The 16134-nt window shown below is 48.1% G+C and overlaps 1 protein-coding gene across 2 annotated transcripts in view; it reads right to left on the reverse strand.

The window, feature by feature from the left end:
* Window positions 1-325: 325 nt before the first annotated feature.
* Window positions 326-16134, reverse strand: part of orc1 (origin recognition complex, subunit 1) — a 27258-nt gene continuing 11449 nt past the window's right edge. Inside the window, exons 4-17 of one of the 2 annotated variants that reach the window (XM_030130601.1) lie at window positions 15982-16134; window positions 15217-15463; window positions 13884-13934; window positions 9055-9162; window positions 8563-8797; window positions 8322-8428; window positions 8138-8239; window positions 7878-8049; window positions 7485-7592; window positions 7219-7368; window positions 6990-7109; window positions 6745-6914; window positions 5895-5982; window positions 326-674 (exon numbers count right to left, since the gene is read on the reverse strand). The exon at window positions 15982-16134 is cut by the window's right edge and continues 283 nt beyond it. In XM_030130601.1, the coding sequence (XP_029986461.1) occupies window positions 480-674; window positions 5895-5982; window positions 6745-6914; window positions 6990-7109; window positions 7219-7368; window positions 7485-7592; window positions 7878-8049; window positions 8138-8239; window positions 8322-8428; window positions 8563-8797; window positions 9055-9162; window positions 13884-13934; window positions 15217-15463; window positions 15982-16134 (2006 nt within the window). In that variant the 3' untranslated portion in view covers window positions 326-479. Of the gene's footprint in view, window positions 675-5894; window positions 5983-6744; window positions 6915-6989; window positions 7110-7218; window positions 7369-7484; window positions 7593-7877; window positions 8050-8137; window positions 8240-8321; window positions 8429-8562; window positions 8798-9054; window positions 9163-13883; window positions 13953-15216; window positions 15464-15981 lie in introns of both variants that reach the window. The other variant, XM_030130600.1, reaches the window with a different exon arrangement.

Genomic DNA, 16134 nt, shown 5'->3' on the forward strand with positions numbered 1-16134 from the left:
TTCCTGTTTTTGTTTTCCTCTTTAGAATAATGTGCAGAATATTACTTCCTTTCCCTCATATTTTAACATAACTTACAACAGTTTGACATTTTTATGACACTAAGGATACATTTCCTTACTAAACTATCGAATCAAACTTCTAATAACCGTCTTTCTTCAACTTTCAGCTTCGAATAAAGCTTTAATATGTTGACATTTAGAAAAATCCCCATTAAGGTTTAATATTTTAGTCTGAAATTCAGCCCATTTCCATCAGTCTGATAAAAGAAGAGACATGCTTTCTATTAAATGCTTTTTTATTACATTTATTTTATTACATGAGTCATTAAAAGATTCACAGACAAGAAAAAAATAAAACCAGACAGACTCAAACTCTGGACTTTTCATTCAAACTAAAGCAGATAAACGTGTTCAGTAAAAGGAGTTCTACGTCTAGAATAAAGGCGGATCGTCCCGGTCCAGGTGCGGATCCGGATCCTTCAGTCGGCCTTCAGGGCGTAGAGCACATCATCCTGGCTGACGTTGAGGCGGACTCTCTGCAGGATTCCCAGACGGCTGGGCTCCAGCAGCAGCAGTCTGCACGCGCCCAGACGCTGACACACCGACAGGCCTTCGGACACCGACACCGGCTGCAGACCCTCCACCCGACACAGAGCCTGGTGCTGCACGAACACCTGAGAGACAGAGCCCAGGGACAAAAAACACATGAGGATGCAGAACACACACGAGGATGCAGAACACACACAGGGACAGACGTCAGGAGGGTTTAACATGTCCTTCCAGACACTGTGGATGCTTTTTTTTTTTTTTAACTTTATTTAAAATATTTGGGTATACAAGACATAAATTTTGAACAAACAAACAAGATGTCAAAAGGGAAAAAGTATTTGAACAAATAAGTTTGAGAAAATAATGCATAGATTTGAAGACACAAAGTAGAATAGACAAATAATTGTACAAAAAAATAAATAAAAATAATAAATCTAACAAAAATAAATAAATACATCACAGTTCAGTCTGTTTTAAAGAATTCTTCATAAATTGCCAGGGTGTTCAAGCTTTTTTTTTTTGTTAAAGATAAATTCTAAAGATTTTACATATTTTTCAAATTCCATCAGGAAGATTTTAAAATTTGGGTTTGTTTTGGTATGTTTATTTTTATGTATATGAAATTTACCAAATAAAATGATAAAATTTACAACACATGTTAAATTACGAATGTCATGTTTAAAATATGTAATTGCATTTTGGGATGTTATAGTTATTTTTCATTACTTTTAGATCTGATATATTTTTCAATTTTGGACCAGAAATTAGAAGAAGAGTGTTCACATAAAAAGAATAAGTGTAGAATAGTTTAAGGACAAGAAGGGCTAAAGTTACACATTTCTTCCACGTCAGAAAATCCAGACAAAATAGCGTTGGAGGGAATATACGTTACGTCAAATCTGTAGATGTCAAATTCTAATTTTGTTTGTAATTCAGTGACACTGTGGACGCTGTTTTCTGTCTAAGGTACAGGGATGAGGTCATCAGATGTAGACCTTCACCAGCGTCCACCTGCTCCAAACAGTCATTACATCATCATCATCATCATCATCATCATCAAATCTAAAACCACGTTGACGCTGATTCTACATAAACTCACAGCAGAAGAATGAGACGCCAGTCAAACACCGGTAAAATACTGGCTTCCCATTGGTCGATGGTTGCTGCTGAGTAGGGATGTAACCATTACCAGTATAACGATAAATGGCAGTAAAATGACAGTTCGTATTAGTGTTTAAATTCTAATTCTCATGATAACTGTGTTTGATTACTGCACTTTTAGGGGAATAAACCCTATGTACAGATCTGCTTTAATGTCAAATATTTGAGTAGAGTTTGAATTTATTACAATTTTAATTTTCTATACCTAATATTTGGAACCAATATTCACTTTTAAAGTCTGTGAAAAGGTTCGTTAAACATCTGTGTGTTATTTATGCAATAAATTATATACATTTTTCAAATTGGATTTTATATTTTTTGTGTTTTCTGTCCTTTTGTGTTTTTATAGTAGGTTAAAGTGAAAAAATAACAGACAGATGATCTAGATGAAGTTGTGCTGAAAAAACAGATCCAAACATGGGTATAGTAAACATTTGTTTCTATAGTATATAAAGGCCAAATCAAAAGGACTGAAAAACAGACAGAATAGACTCAGACCACTAAGGGTTAATATGTGAATGTTTCTGACACAGAAGGGACAGTGGGACTGGTATTGTATTTTTATTTATTTATTTATTTATTTTTAATACAACTTGGTTTGCTCCCCCTTGAACTGCCACCTTATCGTGGTGTGGAGTGCCCGAATGATCCCAGGAGCTATGCTGTCGGGGGCTTCATGACCCTGGTAGGGTCTCCCAAGGCAAACAGGTCCTGGGTGACGGGCCAGACTGAGAGCAGTTCAGAAGCCCCTTTGAATAAATACCAACAGAAGAACGTGACGTCGCCCAGTATGGCGCAGCCGGGGCCCCACCCTGGAGCCAGGCCTGGGGTTGGGGCTCAAATGCGAGCGCCTGGTGGCCGGGCCTATGCCCACGGGGTCCGGCCGAGCCCAGCCCGAAGGAGCAACATGGGCCCGCCCTCCGGTGGACTCACCACCCACCGAGGGAATCATAGGGGCCGGGTGCATTGTGGATTGGGTGACAGTCGATGGCAGGGAGCCCAACAACCCGATCCCCGGACGCAGAGTCTAGCTCTTGGGACATGGAATGTCACCTCACTGGGAGGGAAGGAGCCGGAGCTTGTGAGGGAGGTTGAGAGATACCGACTAGATATAGTCGGGCTCACCTCCACACACAGCTTGGGCTCTGGAACCCAACCCCTCAAGAGGGGCTGGACTCTCCACTTGTCTGGCGTTGCCCACAGTGAGAGACGGCGGGCTGGCGTGGGCTTGCTCATAGCCCCTCAGCTCAGCCGTCAGGTGTTGGAGTTCACCCCGGTGAACGAGAGGCTCGCGTCCCTACGCCTTCGGGTCGGGGACAGGTGCCTCACTGTTGTTTCGGCCAACGGGCCGAACAGCAGTGCAGAGTACCCGGCCTTCTTGGAGTCCCTGGGAGGGGTGCTGGATGGTGCTCCGACTGGGGACTCCATTATTCTCCTGGGTGACTTCAATGCCTACGTGGGAAACAACAGTGAGACCTGGAGGAGGGTGATGGGGGGGGAACGGCCTCCCTGATCTGAAACCCAGTGGTGTTCTGTTATTGGACTTCTGTGCTAGTCACAGTTTGTCCAGAACAAACACCATGTTCGAGCACAGGGAGGTCCATAAGTGAACTTGGCACCAAGACACCCCAGGCCAGAGGTCCATGATCGACTTCAGTGTCATGTCATCAGACCTCCGGCCGCGTGTTTTGGACACTCGGGTGAAGAGAGGGGCAGAGCTGTCAACCGATCACCACCTGGTGGTGAGTTGGATCCGCTGGCGAAGGAGGAAACCGGACCGATTCGGCAGGCCCAAACGTGTTGTGAGGGTCTGTTGGGAACGTCTGGCAGAGCCTGATGTCAGTGCGGTCTTCAACTCCCACCTCCGGGAGAGCTTCTCCCAGATCCCGGGGGAGGCTGGGGACATTGAGTCCGAGTGGACCATGTTCTCCACCTCCATTGTCGAAGCGGCTGCTCGGAGCTGTGGTCACAAGGTCTCCGGTGCCTGTCGTGGCGGCAATCCCCGAACCCAGTGGTGGACCCCGGAAGTAAGGGATGCCGTCAAGCTGAAGAAGGAGTCTTATCGAGCCTTGTTGGCCCATGGGACTCCCGAGGCAGCTGATGGGTACCGGAAGGCCAAGCGAGCTGCAGCCTGAGCGGTTGTGGAGGCAAAAACTGGGGACTGGGTGGAGTTTGGGGAGGCCATGGAGGAGGACTATCGGTCGGCCTCGAGGAAATTCTGGCAAACCATCCAGCGCCTCAGGAGGGGAAAGCAGTGCGCCACCAACACTGTTTACAGTGGAAGTGGGGAGCTGCTGACCTCGACTGGGGATGTTGTCGGACGGTGGAAGGAATACTTCAAGGATCTCCTCAATCCCACTGTCACGTCTTCCATGGAGGAAGCAGAGGCTGAGGTCTCAGAGGTGGACTGGTCCATCACCCAAGCTGAAGTCACCGAGGTGGTTGGACAGCTCCTCGGTGGCAGGGCACCGGGGGTGGATGAGATTCGCCCTGAGTACCTTAAGTCTCTGGATGTGCAGGACTGTCTTGGTTGACACGTCTCTGTAACATCACGTGGCAGTCGGGGACAGTACCTCTGGATTGGCAGACCGGGGTGGTGGTTCCCCTTTTTAAGAAGGGGGACCGGAGGATGTGCTCCAACTACAGGGGGATCACACTCCTCAGCCTCCCGGGGAAAATCTGTTCCAGGGTACTGGAGAGGAGGATCCGACTGATAGTCGAACCTCGGATCCAGGAGGAACAATGTGGTTTTCATCCCGGTCGTGGAACGCTGGACCAGCTCTATACTCTCCATCGGGTGCTCGAGGGTTCATGGGAGTTTGCCCAACCAGTCCACATGTGTTTTGTGGATCTGGAGAAGGCGTTCGACCGTGTCCCTCGTGGTATCCTGTGGGGGGTGCTTCGGGAGTATGGGGTCCGGGGCCCTCTGCTAAGGGCAGTCCGGTCCTTGTATGACCGAAGCAGGAGCCTGGTTCGCATTGCCGGCAGTCAGTCAGACCTGTTCCAGGTGCATGTGGGTCTCCGGCAGGGCTGCCCTTTGTCACCGGTTCTGTTCATAATTTTTATGGACAGAATTTCTAGGCGCAGCCAGGGGCCGGAGGGGGTCCGATTTGGGGACCACAGGATTTCATCTCTGCTTTTTGCAGATGATGTTGTCCTGTTGGCCTCATCGAACCTGGACCTTCAGCGTGCCCTGGGGCGGTTTGCAGCCGAGTGTGAAGCGAGCGGGATGAGGATCAGCACCTCCAAATCCAAGGCCATGGTTCTCAACCGGAAAAAGGTGGTCTGCCCTCTCCGGGTCGGTGGGGAGTCTTTGCCCCAAGTGGAGGAGTTCCAGTATCTTGGGGTCTTGTTCACAGTGAGGGAAGGATGGAGCATCAGATTGACAGATGGATCAGTGCAGCGTCTGCAGTGATGCAGTCGCTGTACCGGTCTGTTGTGGTTCAGAAGGAGCTGAGCCGAGAGGAGAAGCTCTGGATTTACCGGTCAATCTACATTCCTACCCTCACCTATGGTCATGAGCTTTGGGTCATGACCGAAAGAACAAGATCCCGGATACAAGCGGTCCAAATGAGTTTCCTCCGTTGGGTGGCTGGGCGCACCCTTAGGGATAGGGTGAGGAGCTCAGTCACCAGGGAGGAGCTCGGAGTAGAACCGCTGCTCCTCCGCATCGAGAGGGGCCAGCTGAGGTGGATTGGGCATCTGTTTCGGATGCCTCCTGGACGCCTCCCTGGGGAGGTGTTCTGGGCATGTCCTACTGGGAGGAGACCTCGGGGAAGACCCAGGACATGTTGGAGAGACTATGTCTCTCGGCTGGCCTGGGAACACCTCGGGGTCCCCCCGGAAGAGCTGGAGGAGGAGTCTGAGGAGAGGGAAGTCTGGGCATCCCTGCTTAGACTGTTACCCCTGCGACCCGGCCCCGGATAAAGTGGAGGATAATGGATGGATGGACAACTTGGTTCAATTCTTTCAGTGTGTGTAACAGTACTTTTTGAACATTTTGAGCACAATTTCAATAATACTGCGATAATAATGATAACCGTGATAATTTTGGTCACAGTAACTGTGATATGAAGTTTTCATATGGTTCCATTCCCACTGCTGAGTCATGTGACGGTGGAGAATGTACACGGTCGTCATGACAACTCTGTCCAAACTGTGGAAGTGTGTGTGAAGGCTTTCACCTGCTGGAACGTGGCCTCCTCCAAACCAAGGCGACGGAACTCTGCGATGACGGCCCTGAGGAACAGCTGCTCCTGGACGGACGCAGACCTGAGGAGACATGAGGACGACATGAGGACGACATGAGGATGACGTGAGGACGACATGAGGACGACGTGAGGATGACGTGAGGATGACGTGAGGACGACATGAGGACGACACGAGGATGACGTGAGGATGACATGAGGACGACATGAGGACAACGTGAGGACGAGCATGAAGATGACATGAGAATGACGTGAGGACGACATGAGGATGACGTGAGGACGACATGAGGACGACGTGAGGACGACACGAGGATGACGTGAGGATGACACGAGGACGACGTGAGGACGACGTGAGGACAACGTGAGGACGACACGAGGATGACGTGAGGATGACACGAGGACGACGTGAGGACGACGTGAGGACAACGTGAGGACGACACGAGGATGACGTGAGGATGACATGAGGACGACGTGAGGACAACATGAGGACGACACGAGGACGACATGAGGACAACGTGAGGACGACATGAGAATGAGAGGAGGATGACATGAGGACAACATGAGGATGACATGAGGACGACACGGGGACGACACGAGGACGACACGAGAATGAGAGGACGACGATACGGGGACGACTTGGGGACGACATGAGAATGAGAGGAGGACGACATGGGGACAACACGAGGACGACACAGGGACAACATGAGGACGACACGGGGACGACATGGGGACGACATGAGGACAACATGAGAATGAGAGGAGGACGACATGAAGACGCCTTCAGGACAACATGGGGACTCCCCAGTGTCCAGATGGTCGGTCTCACCTGATGGCAGTGGTGTAGGCCGATGAAAACATCTCGTTCAACGCCTCCATCACATGACTCATTCCGACCAATCCCGGGGCAGAAGGATCGGCGGCGGCATGTTCGCAGATCTCGGTCGCGCGGCGGCAGATGTCCAGACATCGGCGAGCGTCTCCGGACAGAGCAGCGACCTGCGAGACCAGACCAGGGGACACATGACCCGATGGGACCAGAACCAGAACCCTGTTGGACGGACGGACGTTTACCTTCCGGGACACGAGCTGCAGCGCGTCCTGGTCCAACGCCTTCAGCTTGTCCAGGCGAGACGTGATGATCTGCTGCAGCTGTTTGAAGGTGTACGGCTGGAACGACATCCGGGTCAGACCCTGGAACCACAGGACGGGTCAGAACCAAACAGAACCAAACAGTGTCCACCGTGTCCGTGTGGACGGGTCAGAACCCGATGGGTCAGAACCAGACGGGTCAGAACCTCACCAGGCGGCTGGCCACTCTGTTGATCATGATCCGCTCCGGCAGGTCCATGGTGTTGGCGATGGTCAGAACCACTAGGCGGGCCTGGCGCCGCGTCGGCCAATCGAACAGGTTGTACATGACGTTCTGCTTCCGGGTCCATAAGAGGTCCAGCTGCAGAGACACGGGACAGGACCGGGTTTAAACCGGACCTGGACCACAGATAGACCTGGACCACAGACAGACCTGACGGGTCGGTACTGAACCCGAGCCCCTGAACAAAACAGTACCTCGTCCACCAGCAGCACTGTGGTCTCCCTCCTGGGGGTGGGGCTACTGAACTTCTTGTCCAATAGTGCAGCGGCGTGGTCGGGCGTGGCCTTCTGACCCGTCAATTTCTAAAACACAGACACAGATGTGTGAGTATTCAGTTCTGGTCCAGTTCCCTCAGACCAGATCCAACCTCAATCTGGTTCTGGTCTGATCCGGATCCCAGAACCACGGCTGTTAAAGCCGACGAACACAAGACGATTTATGTTTAGCTTTAAATGTACAGTTTTCTGCAATCAAACTGAAAACGCAGATAAAAACATGGAACCGCACGACCACGTCCGAGGTCCGAAGCAGACCTGGACCTGGAGCGGGTCAGCGTTGCCGTGGGTAATGGGGGCGTGTCCTCTAACCTGCAGGATCTGGACGTAGGACTGATGGGGGTCCGTCATCTTCATCCCGTTGATCTCGACGAAGGTGAACGGCGGGATCTCGTCCACGTCGGCGGCATGTTGCAGACAGCGCATCACCTCGTGGACCGTGGCTGTCTTCCCTGTCCCGGGTACGCCGGAGATGTACATGCACCTGGAGGTCAAAGGTCAAAGGTCAGCTGGGGGACAAGTGGAGCACACAGAGCAGGTCCAGGTCCAGGTCTAGGTCCAGGTGGACTTACCCTCCAGTGCCGTCGATGATCTTACTCTCCACAAAGTTGTAGATGTCTTGAAACTCCGCCTCTCTGCAGGGCAGCGACTCCGGCACTGCCGACACGTGAAGCCTGGAAGGCGTGGACGCGTTAACGCACATTTCAAACAGACACGTCGAAGCGTTTTCAGAACACGGTCACATGTGCATCTCACCTGATCCGCGCCTCCTCCAGGATGTTGGCGGGTCGTCGCGCCGGCAGCGACCTGCAGGGGATGCTGGGAGTGGCACGGTGAGGTGTCCGCGGAGTGGAGGGCGTGGCCTGTGGAGAGAGGGTGGAGTTTGGTTTCAGTCTGTTTCTGATACTTTCCAACCTGATGATCAATAATCTAATCAGACGTACCCCGGTTCATCCGTCCATCTGCCCCCCCCACCCCCCAGTCCATCCATCCTTACCTTCCTGTTTGGTGTTTTCCGTGGTGTCCTCGCCACCGTCTGTCCTCTGGACCGCGGCGTCCTAGGACCGCCCCCTCCTTGCCCTCGTCTCCTCCTCTTCGGCGGCCCCGCCTCCTCATCCTCCTCGTCTCCGCTGTCCTCCTCACTGCTGCTCTGAAGCTCCGTCCTCAACGGGACGAACTGGTCCTGGTCGTCTCTGTCAGAGTCCGAGTCCAGATGGTTTTCCAGAAGGTTCCTGAGGAGCAGAGGATCATGGGTCACCGTTAAAGGCCACGCCTCCTTTTCACGACCTCTGACCTTTTATCAACACTTGAAAATTTTTACATAATATTTGGAGTTTGATTCATTTTCTTCCAAATCCATGAATTTAACGGAAATGCACAGAAAACACACACAAACTACAGGTCTGTAAAAAAAAAACTAAAAAAACAAAACACCGACATTCTGATTAAATGAAACATCAATGTTTGACCTTTGACCTCATCTACTCACAGCTGCTTCCTGATCCGAGACGACACCAGCCGAGCCGACATTCTCTTGGAGGTCCGCGGGCCGGCACCGCTCGGCAACGAGGGCGAGTTTTCACCGTCCAACTCAGGCCTGACGATGCATTCAAAGACAAACAGAAAAAAAGAGTTCAACAACAGGAGGAGTTCAACTGGACTAATGCTTTGGACCCGAACAGATCCTTTATGGATCCAGGGGCCTGTTTCATGAAACTAGGATTCCGTCATCCAGGATGACTGACTAGGCCGCGTTCAACCAATCCAAAACATGGAGTCCAGGCTTAATCGGTTTCACACAGACTGAGCCAGGATGAACAGACCCAGGTTCATCAGCAGGTGGAACTCATCCTGGATAAGTGCGCGCACCCAGCTTCCTCAAATAGACCCAGACATCCATCACAGATTCACCGATTCACCATGGCAACTAGAGCAGCGGACTTTACCCCACTGGAGGCAAAACTCCTCATTTTGGCTAACGAGGAAGTAAAGGAGCAAATGAAAAAGAAAGACAACAGCAGCACAGTTCCAAAAACAACCAGAGACAGAAGTAAAGGAGTGCAGAGCACCTGAATGAGTAAGTAGAGCACAAACACACACTGACTGTTCCACTGAAACCGTCACAGTTATAACCACAGAGTTAACCAACATCTGTGAAAACAGCTGTGAAATTAGAAGAAGAACTGACTATAGATGTGAGTGAAACTGTGTAAATGGAACTGCATCACACTGAAGAACTGACAAACAGATGAACTCACTGACTTCAGTCCATTTACCTTTGGGAGAAATAAACTGATCTTGTTTTATCTGATCATGATTCAGGACTTTCTGATATTGTTAATGAACCCATAAAAACCCAAACATACACCACCAACAAAACCATCTACTGATCTGAACTGTTTCATCCTATCAATCCATGTCAATAACTGGTGTCAAATACAGTTCTTCATCTTCTCATGGTCATCAGATATGACCCATTTGGATGTTCAGAGGCTCCGTAGTGAACGTGGAAACACCGTCATCTTCTACAACATTGCTTCTCCAGTCAAACCCATGGAGTTGGATCAGTTCCAGTGGATGGACACACTGGGTTTATGTTCAGTTCAGGACAGACTGGACTGAAACAGACACTGTTTATTCAGTTGGATCTGTTTCTGATAGAACCATCAACTGTAATCTGAGCTGTAATGAACATCTGCATGAGCAGTGAATTAAATATAGGAAAAGATCTGATTTATACTGATAAAATACAAACTATAGAAGATAATATTAGAACAAATGGAGATACATCACTTCAGAAAGGTCAGATATAGAGAACATTCATTAGTGAACTGACACTAAAGTAGGTCTGGACCTGTATGGGTTCATGAACACTGTTCAGTGTTTGGGTTCAGATTCTTCATCTGATCATTTCAGATGGTCCATCTGACTGTCTCATCAGTGTTGTGTCTCAGTGGTCTGGTTCTGGTTCTGGTTCGGTCCATGACTCCTGAGTCTATCGGACCTCTGGAATCTGTCAGCTCCTATCACAAGGTGAACCACAACCTCTGTTCAGAATCAGAACCAGAACCAGAACCACTGTGTACATCAGATCTGTGTCCAGAATGGAACTGTGTTTCTGAGGTTGTGACGCTGAGGTTTTGTGCTGACAGGTGAACTGTCTGGTGTGTTTGTGGGACAGGGGGTCTACCTGGGGGACAGGGGGTCTACCTGGGGGACAGGGGGTCTACCTGGGGGACAGGGGGTCTACCTGGGGGACAGGGGGTCTACCTGGGGACAGGGGGTCTACCTGGGGGACAGGGGGTCTACCTGGGGACAGGGGGTCTACCTACCATCCTTTCCTCCTGACCCCATACACAGACCCCCTGAACCACATCAGACCTACAGTCATGCCCATACCAGGACCAGGATCCAAATGACCTTTGACCTCCTGAAGGAACACTTTCACTGTCTTCACCCCTTAAGGCTCCGCCCTTTGAGGTCATGTGACATCACTGTGGCCTGGACTGTCCTCCACAATGTGGCCTGAGGAAGGAGAGGGAGGGAGGGAGCCCCCCCCCTCAAAAAAGTGCATCACACATGGACTGGGACAATCCTGTCATCTTCCCTGATGACCGCAGTGGTCAGCTGGTCAGCTGGTCAGCGACCAACATGTGTTCAATTATTTTAGTTCACGTGCATGATTTAAGGTAAATCTGTCCTGCAGGGGCAGAGGAATCTTTTTTTTTTTTTTTTTGTTCAGTTTAAATTGATTTGGCCTGTTTAGATGTTTGTGTTACATACTGTGTGTATACTGTGTATACTGTATGTATACTGTGTATACTGTATGTACACTGTGTATACTGTATGTACACTGTGTATACTGTATGTACACTGTGTGTATACTGTATGTACACTGTGTATACTGTATGTATACTATGTGTATACTGTGTATATACTGTATGTATACTGTGTGTATATACTGTATGTACACTGTGTATACTGTATGTATACTATGTGTATACTGTGTATATACTGTGTGTATACTGTGTATATACTGTATGTATACTGTATGTATACTATGTGTATACTGTGTATATATTGCATGTATACTGTGTATATACCATGTGTATACTGTATGTATACTGTATTTATACTGTATTTATACTGTGTATACTGTGTGTACTGTGTTACAGGAGGTTACTGCATCCATTCATTTGTCTGTTCATTTGTTATATATGGATTTGTCCTGCATTTCTTTCAGTGTACAGACGTGTATTTCTTTCAGTGTGCAGACGTGTATTTCTTTCAGTGTGCAGTCGTGTATTTCATTCAGTGTGCAGACGTGTATTTCTTTCAGTGTACAGACATGTGTATTTCTTTCAGTGTACAGACGTGTATTTCTTTCAGTGTACAGACGTGTATTTCTTTCAGTGTACAGACATGTATTTCTTTCAGTGTACAGACATGTATTTCTTTCAGTGTACAGACATGTATTTCTTTCAGTGTACAGACATGTGGGCTGTGTTCTACCTTTAAATGTGTATTTCTTCTTCTGTTCTCTCATATGTTCTGGTTCTGTTCTTTCTCGTACAGTCTGTGTGTGACTTCAGTTTTAAAGGAGCTGATGGTTTAATCGCTTTGATTGATCCTTATTCATTAAAGGAACATCATGTTACTCTGTGTGTATTTATATTTATATGACATATATAGTCTGTGGGAAACTGTCAGTAATCTGAGTATAAATACTACACAGACTGAAAGGGTCAATGTAATCAGATTCCTTGGAGTAACTATACAGAAGAAGTGCAGTTGTTGTAGTTCATGGAGGTGTGGCTGAAAACTGACAGAACTAATACAAATCCAATCAACATTATTCAGAAAAGGCCAATAGCACTGATCAATACAGTGTCCTATAGAGAACACACTCATCAGTTTAGGATCAAACTAAAAGTTTTAAAGTTCGGTAACTTAGTCTACTTTAAAACAAAACAATTCATGTTGAAAGTTTAAAAAAACGGTTGCCTGTTCATATTCAGAGCTTGATTAAAATATGGGAAATTATTTCTAATTTCAGAGGAAGTCATGTGTTCAATAAACCTTCTGTTAGAACAAATATGAACACATATGAACACATATGAACAAATATGAACAAATATAAACATATGAACACATATGAACACATATGAACAAATATGAACACATATGAACACATATGAACATATATGAACACATATGAACAAATATGAACACATATGAACAAATATGAACACATATGAACATATATGAACACATATGAACACATATGAACACATATGAACAAATATGAACACATATGAACACATATGAACACATATGAACACATATGAACACATATGAACAAATATGAACACATATGAACACATATGAACAAATATGAACACATATGAACACATTTAGTCTGTGTTGGAGGACATGTTTGGAACCAGTTCAGTCCTGAGTTCACAGACTGTCCAACACTATTTATGTTTAAAACTAGGTTTAAATGTCATGAAAACAGATGCAGAATGTGAATGTTCATTTTTCCACTCAAACTATTGAATTGTTTAGTTTTTGGTTGTTTCTATTGTTTCCAAACTAAAGGCGTTGGGATCTATTGTATTTCATTTGTTTGCTGATATGAATGGGGGTCAGCAGAATGATCTTAGGCTTCAGCCTATTCCTTTACAGACTCTGGAGTTTCTAAACATTGGATCTGCAGAAATGTCTAATGTTTGAAACGTCTGAATAAACACAACTGAACTGAACTGATCTAATGATTGAAAATCATCTAAAATCATCATTTATGTAAAAGTATTGACATGAATAATCACAAATGTTTAAATACTGACAGTGGGTCCAGTTCCTGTGGTTCCACTGTTTCATGGGCAGTGGAAGAACTATTGGTTCCATTTGTGGAAACTGTTACTGAGATAAAGGATGAGATTAAATAAACCTGAACTTAGCCTGGTCTGGACCAGGTTAACTCCACAGAATCAATCTCCATGGTAACTGATATCAAAACATATCCTGCTTTCCCCTATCCTGCTTTTGTGAAACCGGATCATGGATCAGTTGAGCCAGGATAGCCCACATATCCCGGCTTAATCCCTTATCCTAGTTTGGTGAAACAGGCCCCAAGAGGAAACTTCAGCTTCCACTAATCTGAGCTCACATAAGGAGGACAACACCACCACACACACACACACACACACACACACACACACACACACACACACACACACACACACACACACACACACAGCGTTATCAGAACAGAAGCTGTTAATAAAACACACAGATGATCCAAACTGGACTCACAGGTCGGACAGAAGCGGCTCCTTCTCCTGCAGCGTCTGCACAGGTCGAGTCCTGGAAGGAGTGGAAGGTCTGAGAGGGGAGGAAGACGGGTTCAAGTAAACACAACAACAAACAACAACAGCGACAAACAACAACAAACACAATGACAACAAATAACAACTACAAACAACAACAAACACAACAAAAACTACAATGACGACAAACAACAGTGACAAACAATGACAAACAACAAACACAATGATGACAAACAACACACACAACAACAACAAACACAACGACAAACAACAACAAACAACCACAACAAACACAGTGACAACAAACAAACACAAACACAACAAACCCCCTGAGGCCAAACCCGACCCCAGTGGGTGGACCTTGGTAAACCTCGGTATTAGCAGAACTGAACCCTTGGGTCCACATGGACTGGACTCTGCTGAACCTGCAGGTCCAGGTCCAAGGGGTCTGGACTTCCTGTGGGCTTGTGTCCATGAGGTTCTTCTGAATCTGGTTCATGCAGTGGATGACCATTGACCTTTACCCCAGTGTTCCAGGCCCTGAACACCTGTGTGGGGTCACATGTCACTCTAAACCAACATGCCCCCGCCCCCCCCTCCCTGCAGGACTCAAACTCCCAGCAGCCCCGGTGCAGACACCAGTGAAGGGGTTTGGCCTCCGAGGCTGAGGCTGCCAGGTAGCTCCGCCTCCACGCCATCAGCCTCAGGACTGTTCTGCATCATGTCCCTGGAAGAACCCGGAATTCAGTCCAGTGTCTGTGAGCCACGGCGTCCAGACTCAAGCACCACAGCAGGACAGGGTTGGAAGGGTTAAAGGGGGCGGGGCATCATGAAAAACAAACCAAACCTGACTGACCAGGGGGCGGGGAATGCTGAAAAACAAACTAAGCTTGACTGACCAGGGGGCGGGGCATGGGGAAAAACAAACTAAGCATGACTGACCAGGGGGCGGGGCATGATGAAAATCAAATTAAGCATGACTGACCAGGGGGCGGGGCATGATGAAAATCAAACTAAGCATGACTGACCAGGGGGCGGGGCATAGGGAAAAACACACTAAGCATGACTGACCAGGGGGCGGGGCATGATGAAAATCAAACTAAGCATGACTGACCAGGGGGCGGGGCATGGGGAAAATCAAACTAAGCTTGACTGACCAGGGGGCGGGGCATAGGGAAAAACACACTAAGCATGACTGACCAGGGGGCGGGGCATGATGAAAATCAAACTAAGCATGACTGACCAGGGGGCGGGGCATGATGAAAATCAAACTAAGCATGACTGACCAGGGGGCGGGGCATGATGCAAAACAAACCAACCTGGTCGGGGACGGAGGACTGTCCACATCTGAGGAAGTACGCCTGTTGACGATGACGCTCAATGGTTTCAGTGCGATGGCAGCTGAGTGGGCCGTCTTAAGAGGGGTGAGTCTGCTGGGTGGGGCATGAGGAGGCGGGGCCCGGGGGGGCGATGCCGACAACCGCTGAGCTAATGTCCCCTCTGACTCCAGCTCCTCGTTCAACAGCCGATCCAGGACGTCCTGATCCACGGACAACTTCTGTGGACCTGATGAAACCGACAAACGCACCAGTCACACAGAGTACGACGCAAAAAAACTAAAAAGGACCTACAAAGAATCTACGAGAAACCTACGAAAAACCAAAGAAAGCCTGAGTCACTGCGAAAAACCTATGAAAACCCTACGAAAAGCCTGAGTCACAGCGAAAAGCCTACGAAAAACCACAAAAAGCCTGAGTCACTGCGAAAAACCTACAAAAAATCCTACGAAAAACCACAAATACCCTGATTCACAGCAAAAAACCTGCAAAAAAACGTACGAAGAACCTACAAAAAACCACCAAAAGCCTGATTCACAGTGAAAATCTGAGGAAAAACCTGACGAACTCTGGTCATTCATGCTGCAGTGCATGCTGGGAGTTGTGCGGTGTCCACACAAACACAGGCTGACCTTTGACCTCTGACACCTGAATCTGCTGATTAATATTGTACTCGTTAACGCTGCCATCTTGGATTATTAGTGACATCACCTTAGGACCACCCCCAGCGCCACAGCTGGTACTCACTGCTCATGTTCAGTTTCTTGCGGATTCCCGGCGTCCTCGCTGCCGTCGTCCACTTGGCGCTCAGACATTTTGAGGCTGACAGTTTGGAGGCAGAGTGCAGAGACTCCGCCTCCATGCGGCCCGCCTTCCCGGCGCTCATGGCGGATCTGCTGG

This window comes from Sphaeramia orbicularis, unplaced genomic scaffold (assembly GCF_902148855.1).
Source record: "Sphaeramia orbicularis unplaced genomic scaffold, fSphaOr1.1, whole genome shotgun sequence".
NCBI classification, from domain to species: Eukaryota; Metazoa; Chordata; class Actinopteri; order Kurtiformes; family Apogonidae; genus Sphaeramia; species Sphaeramia orbicularis.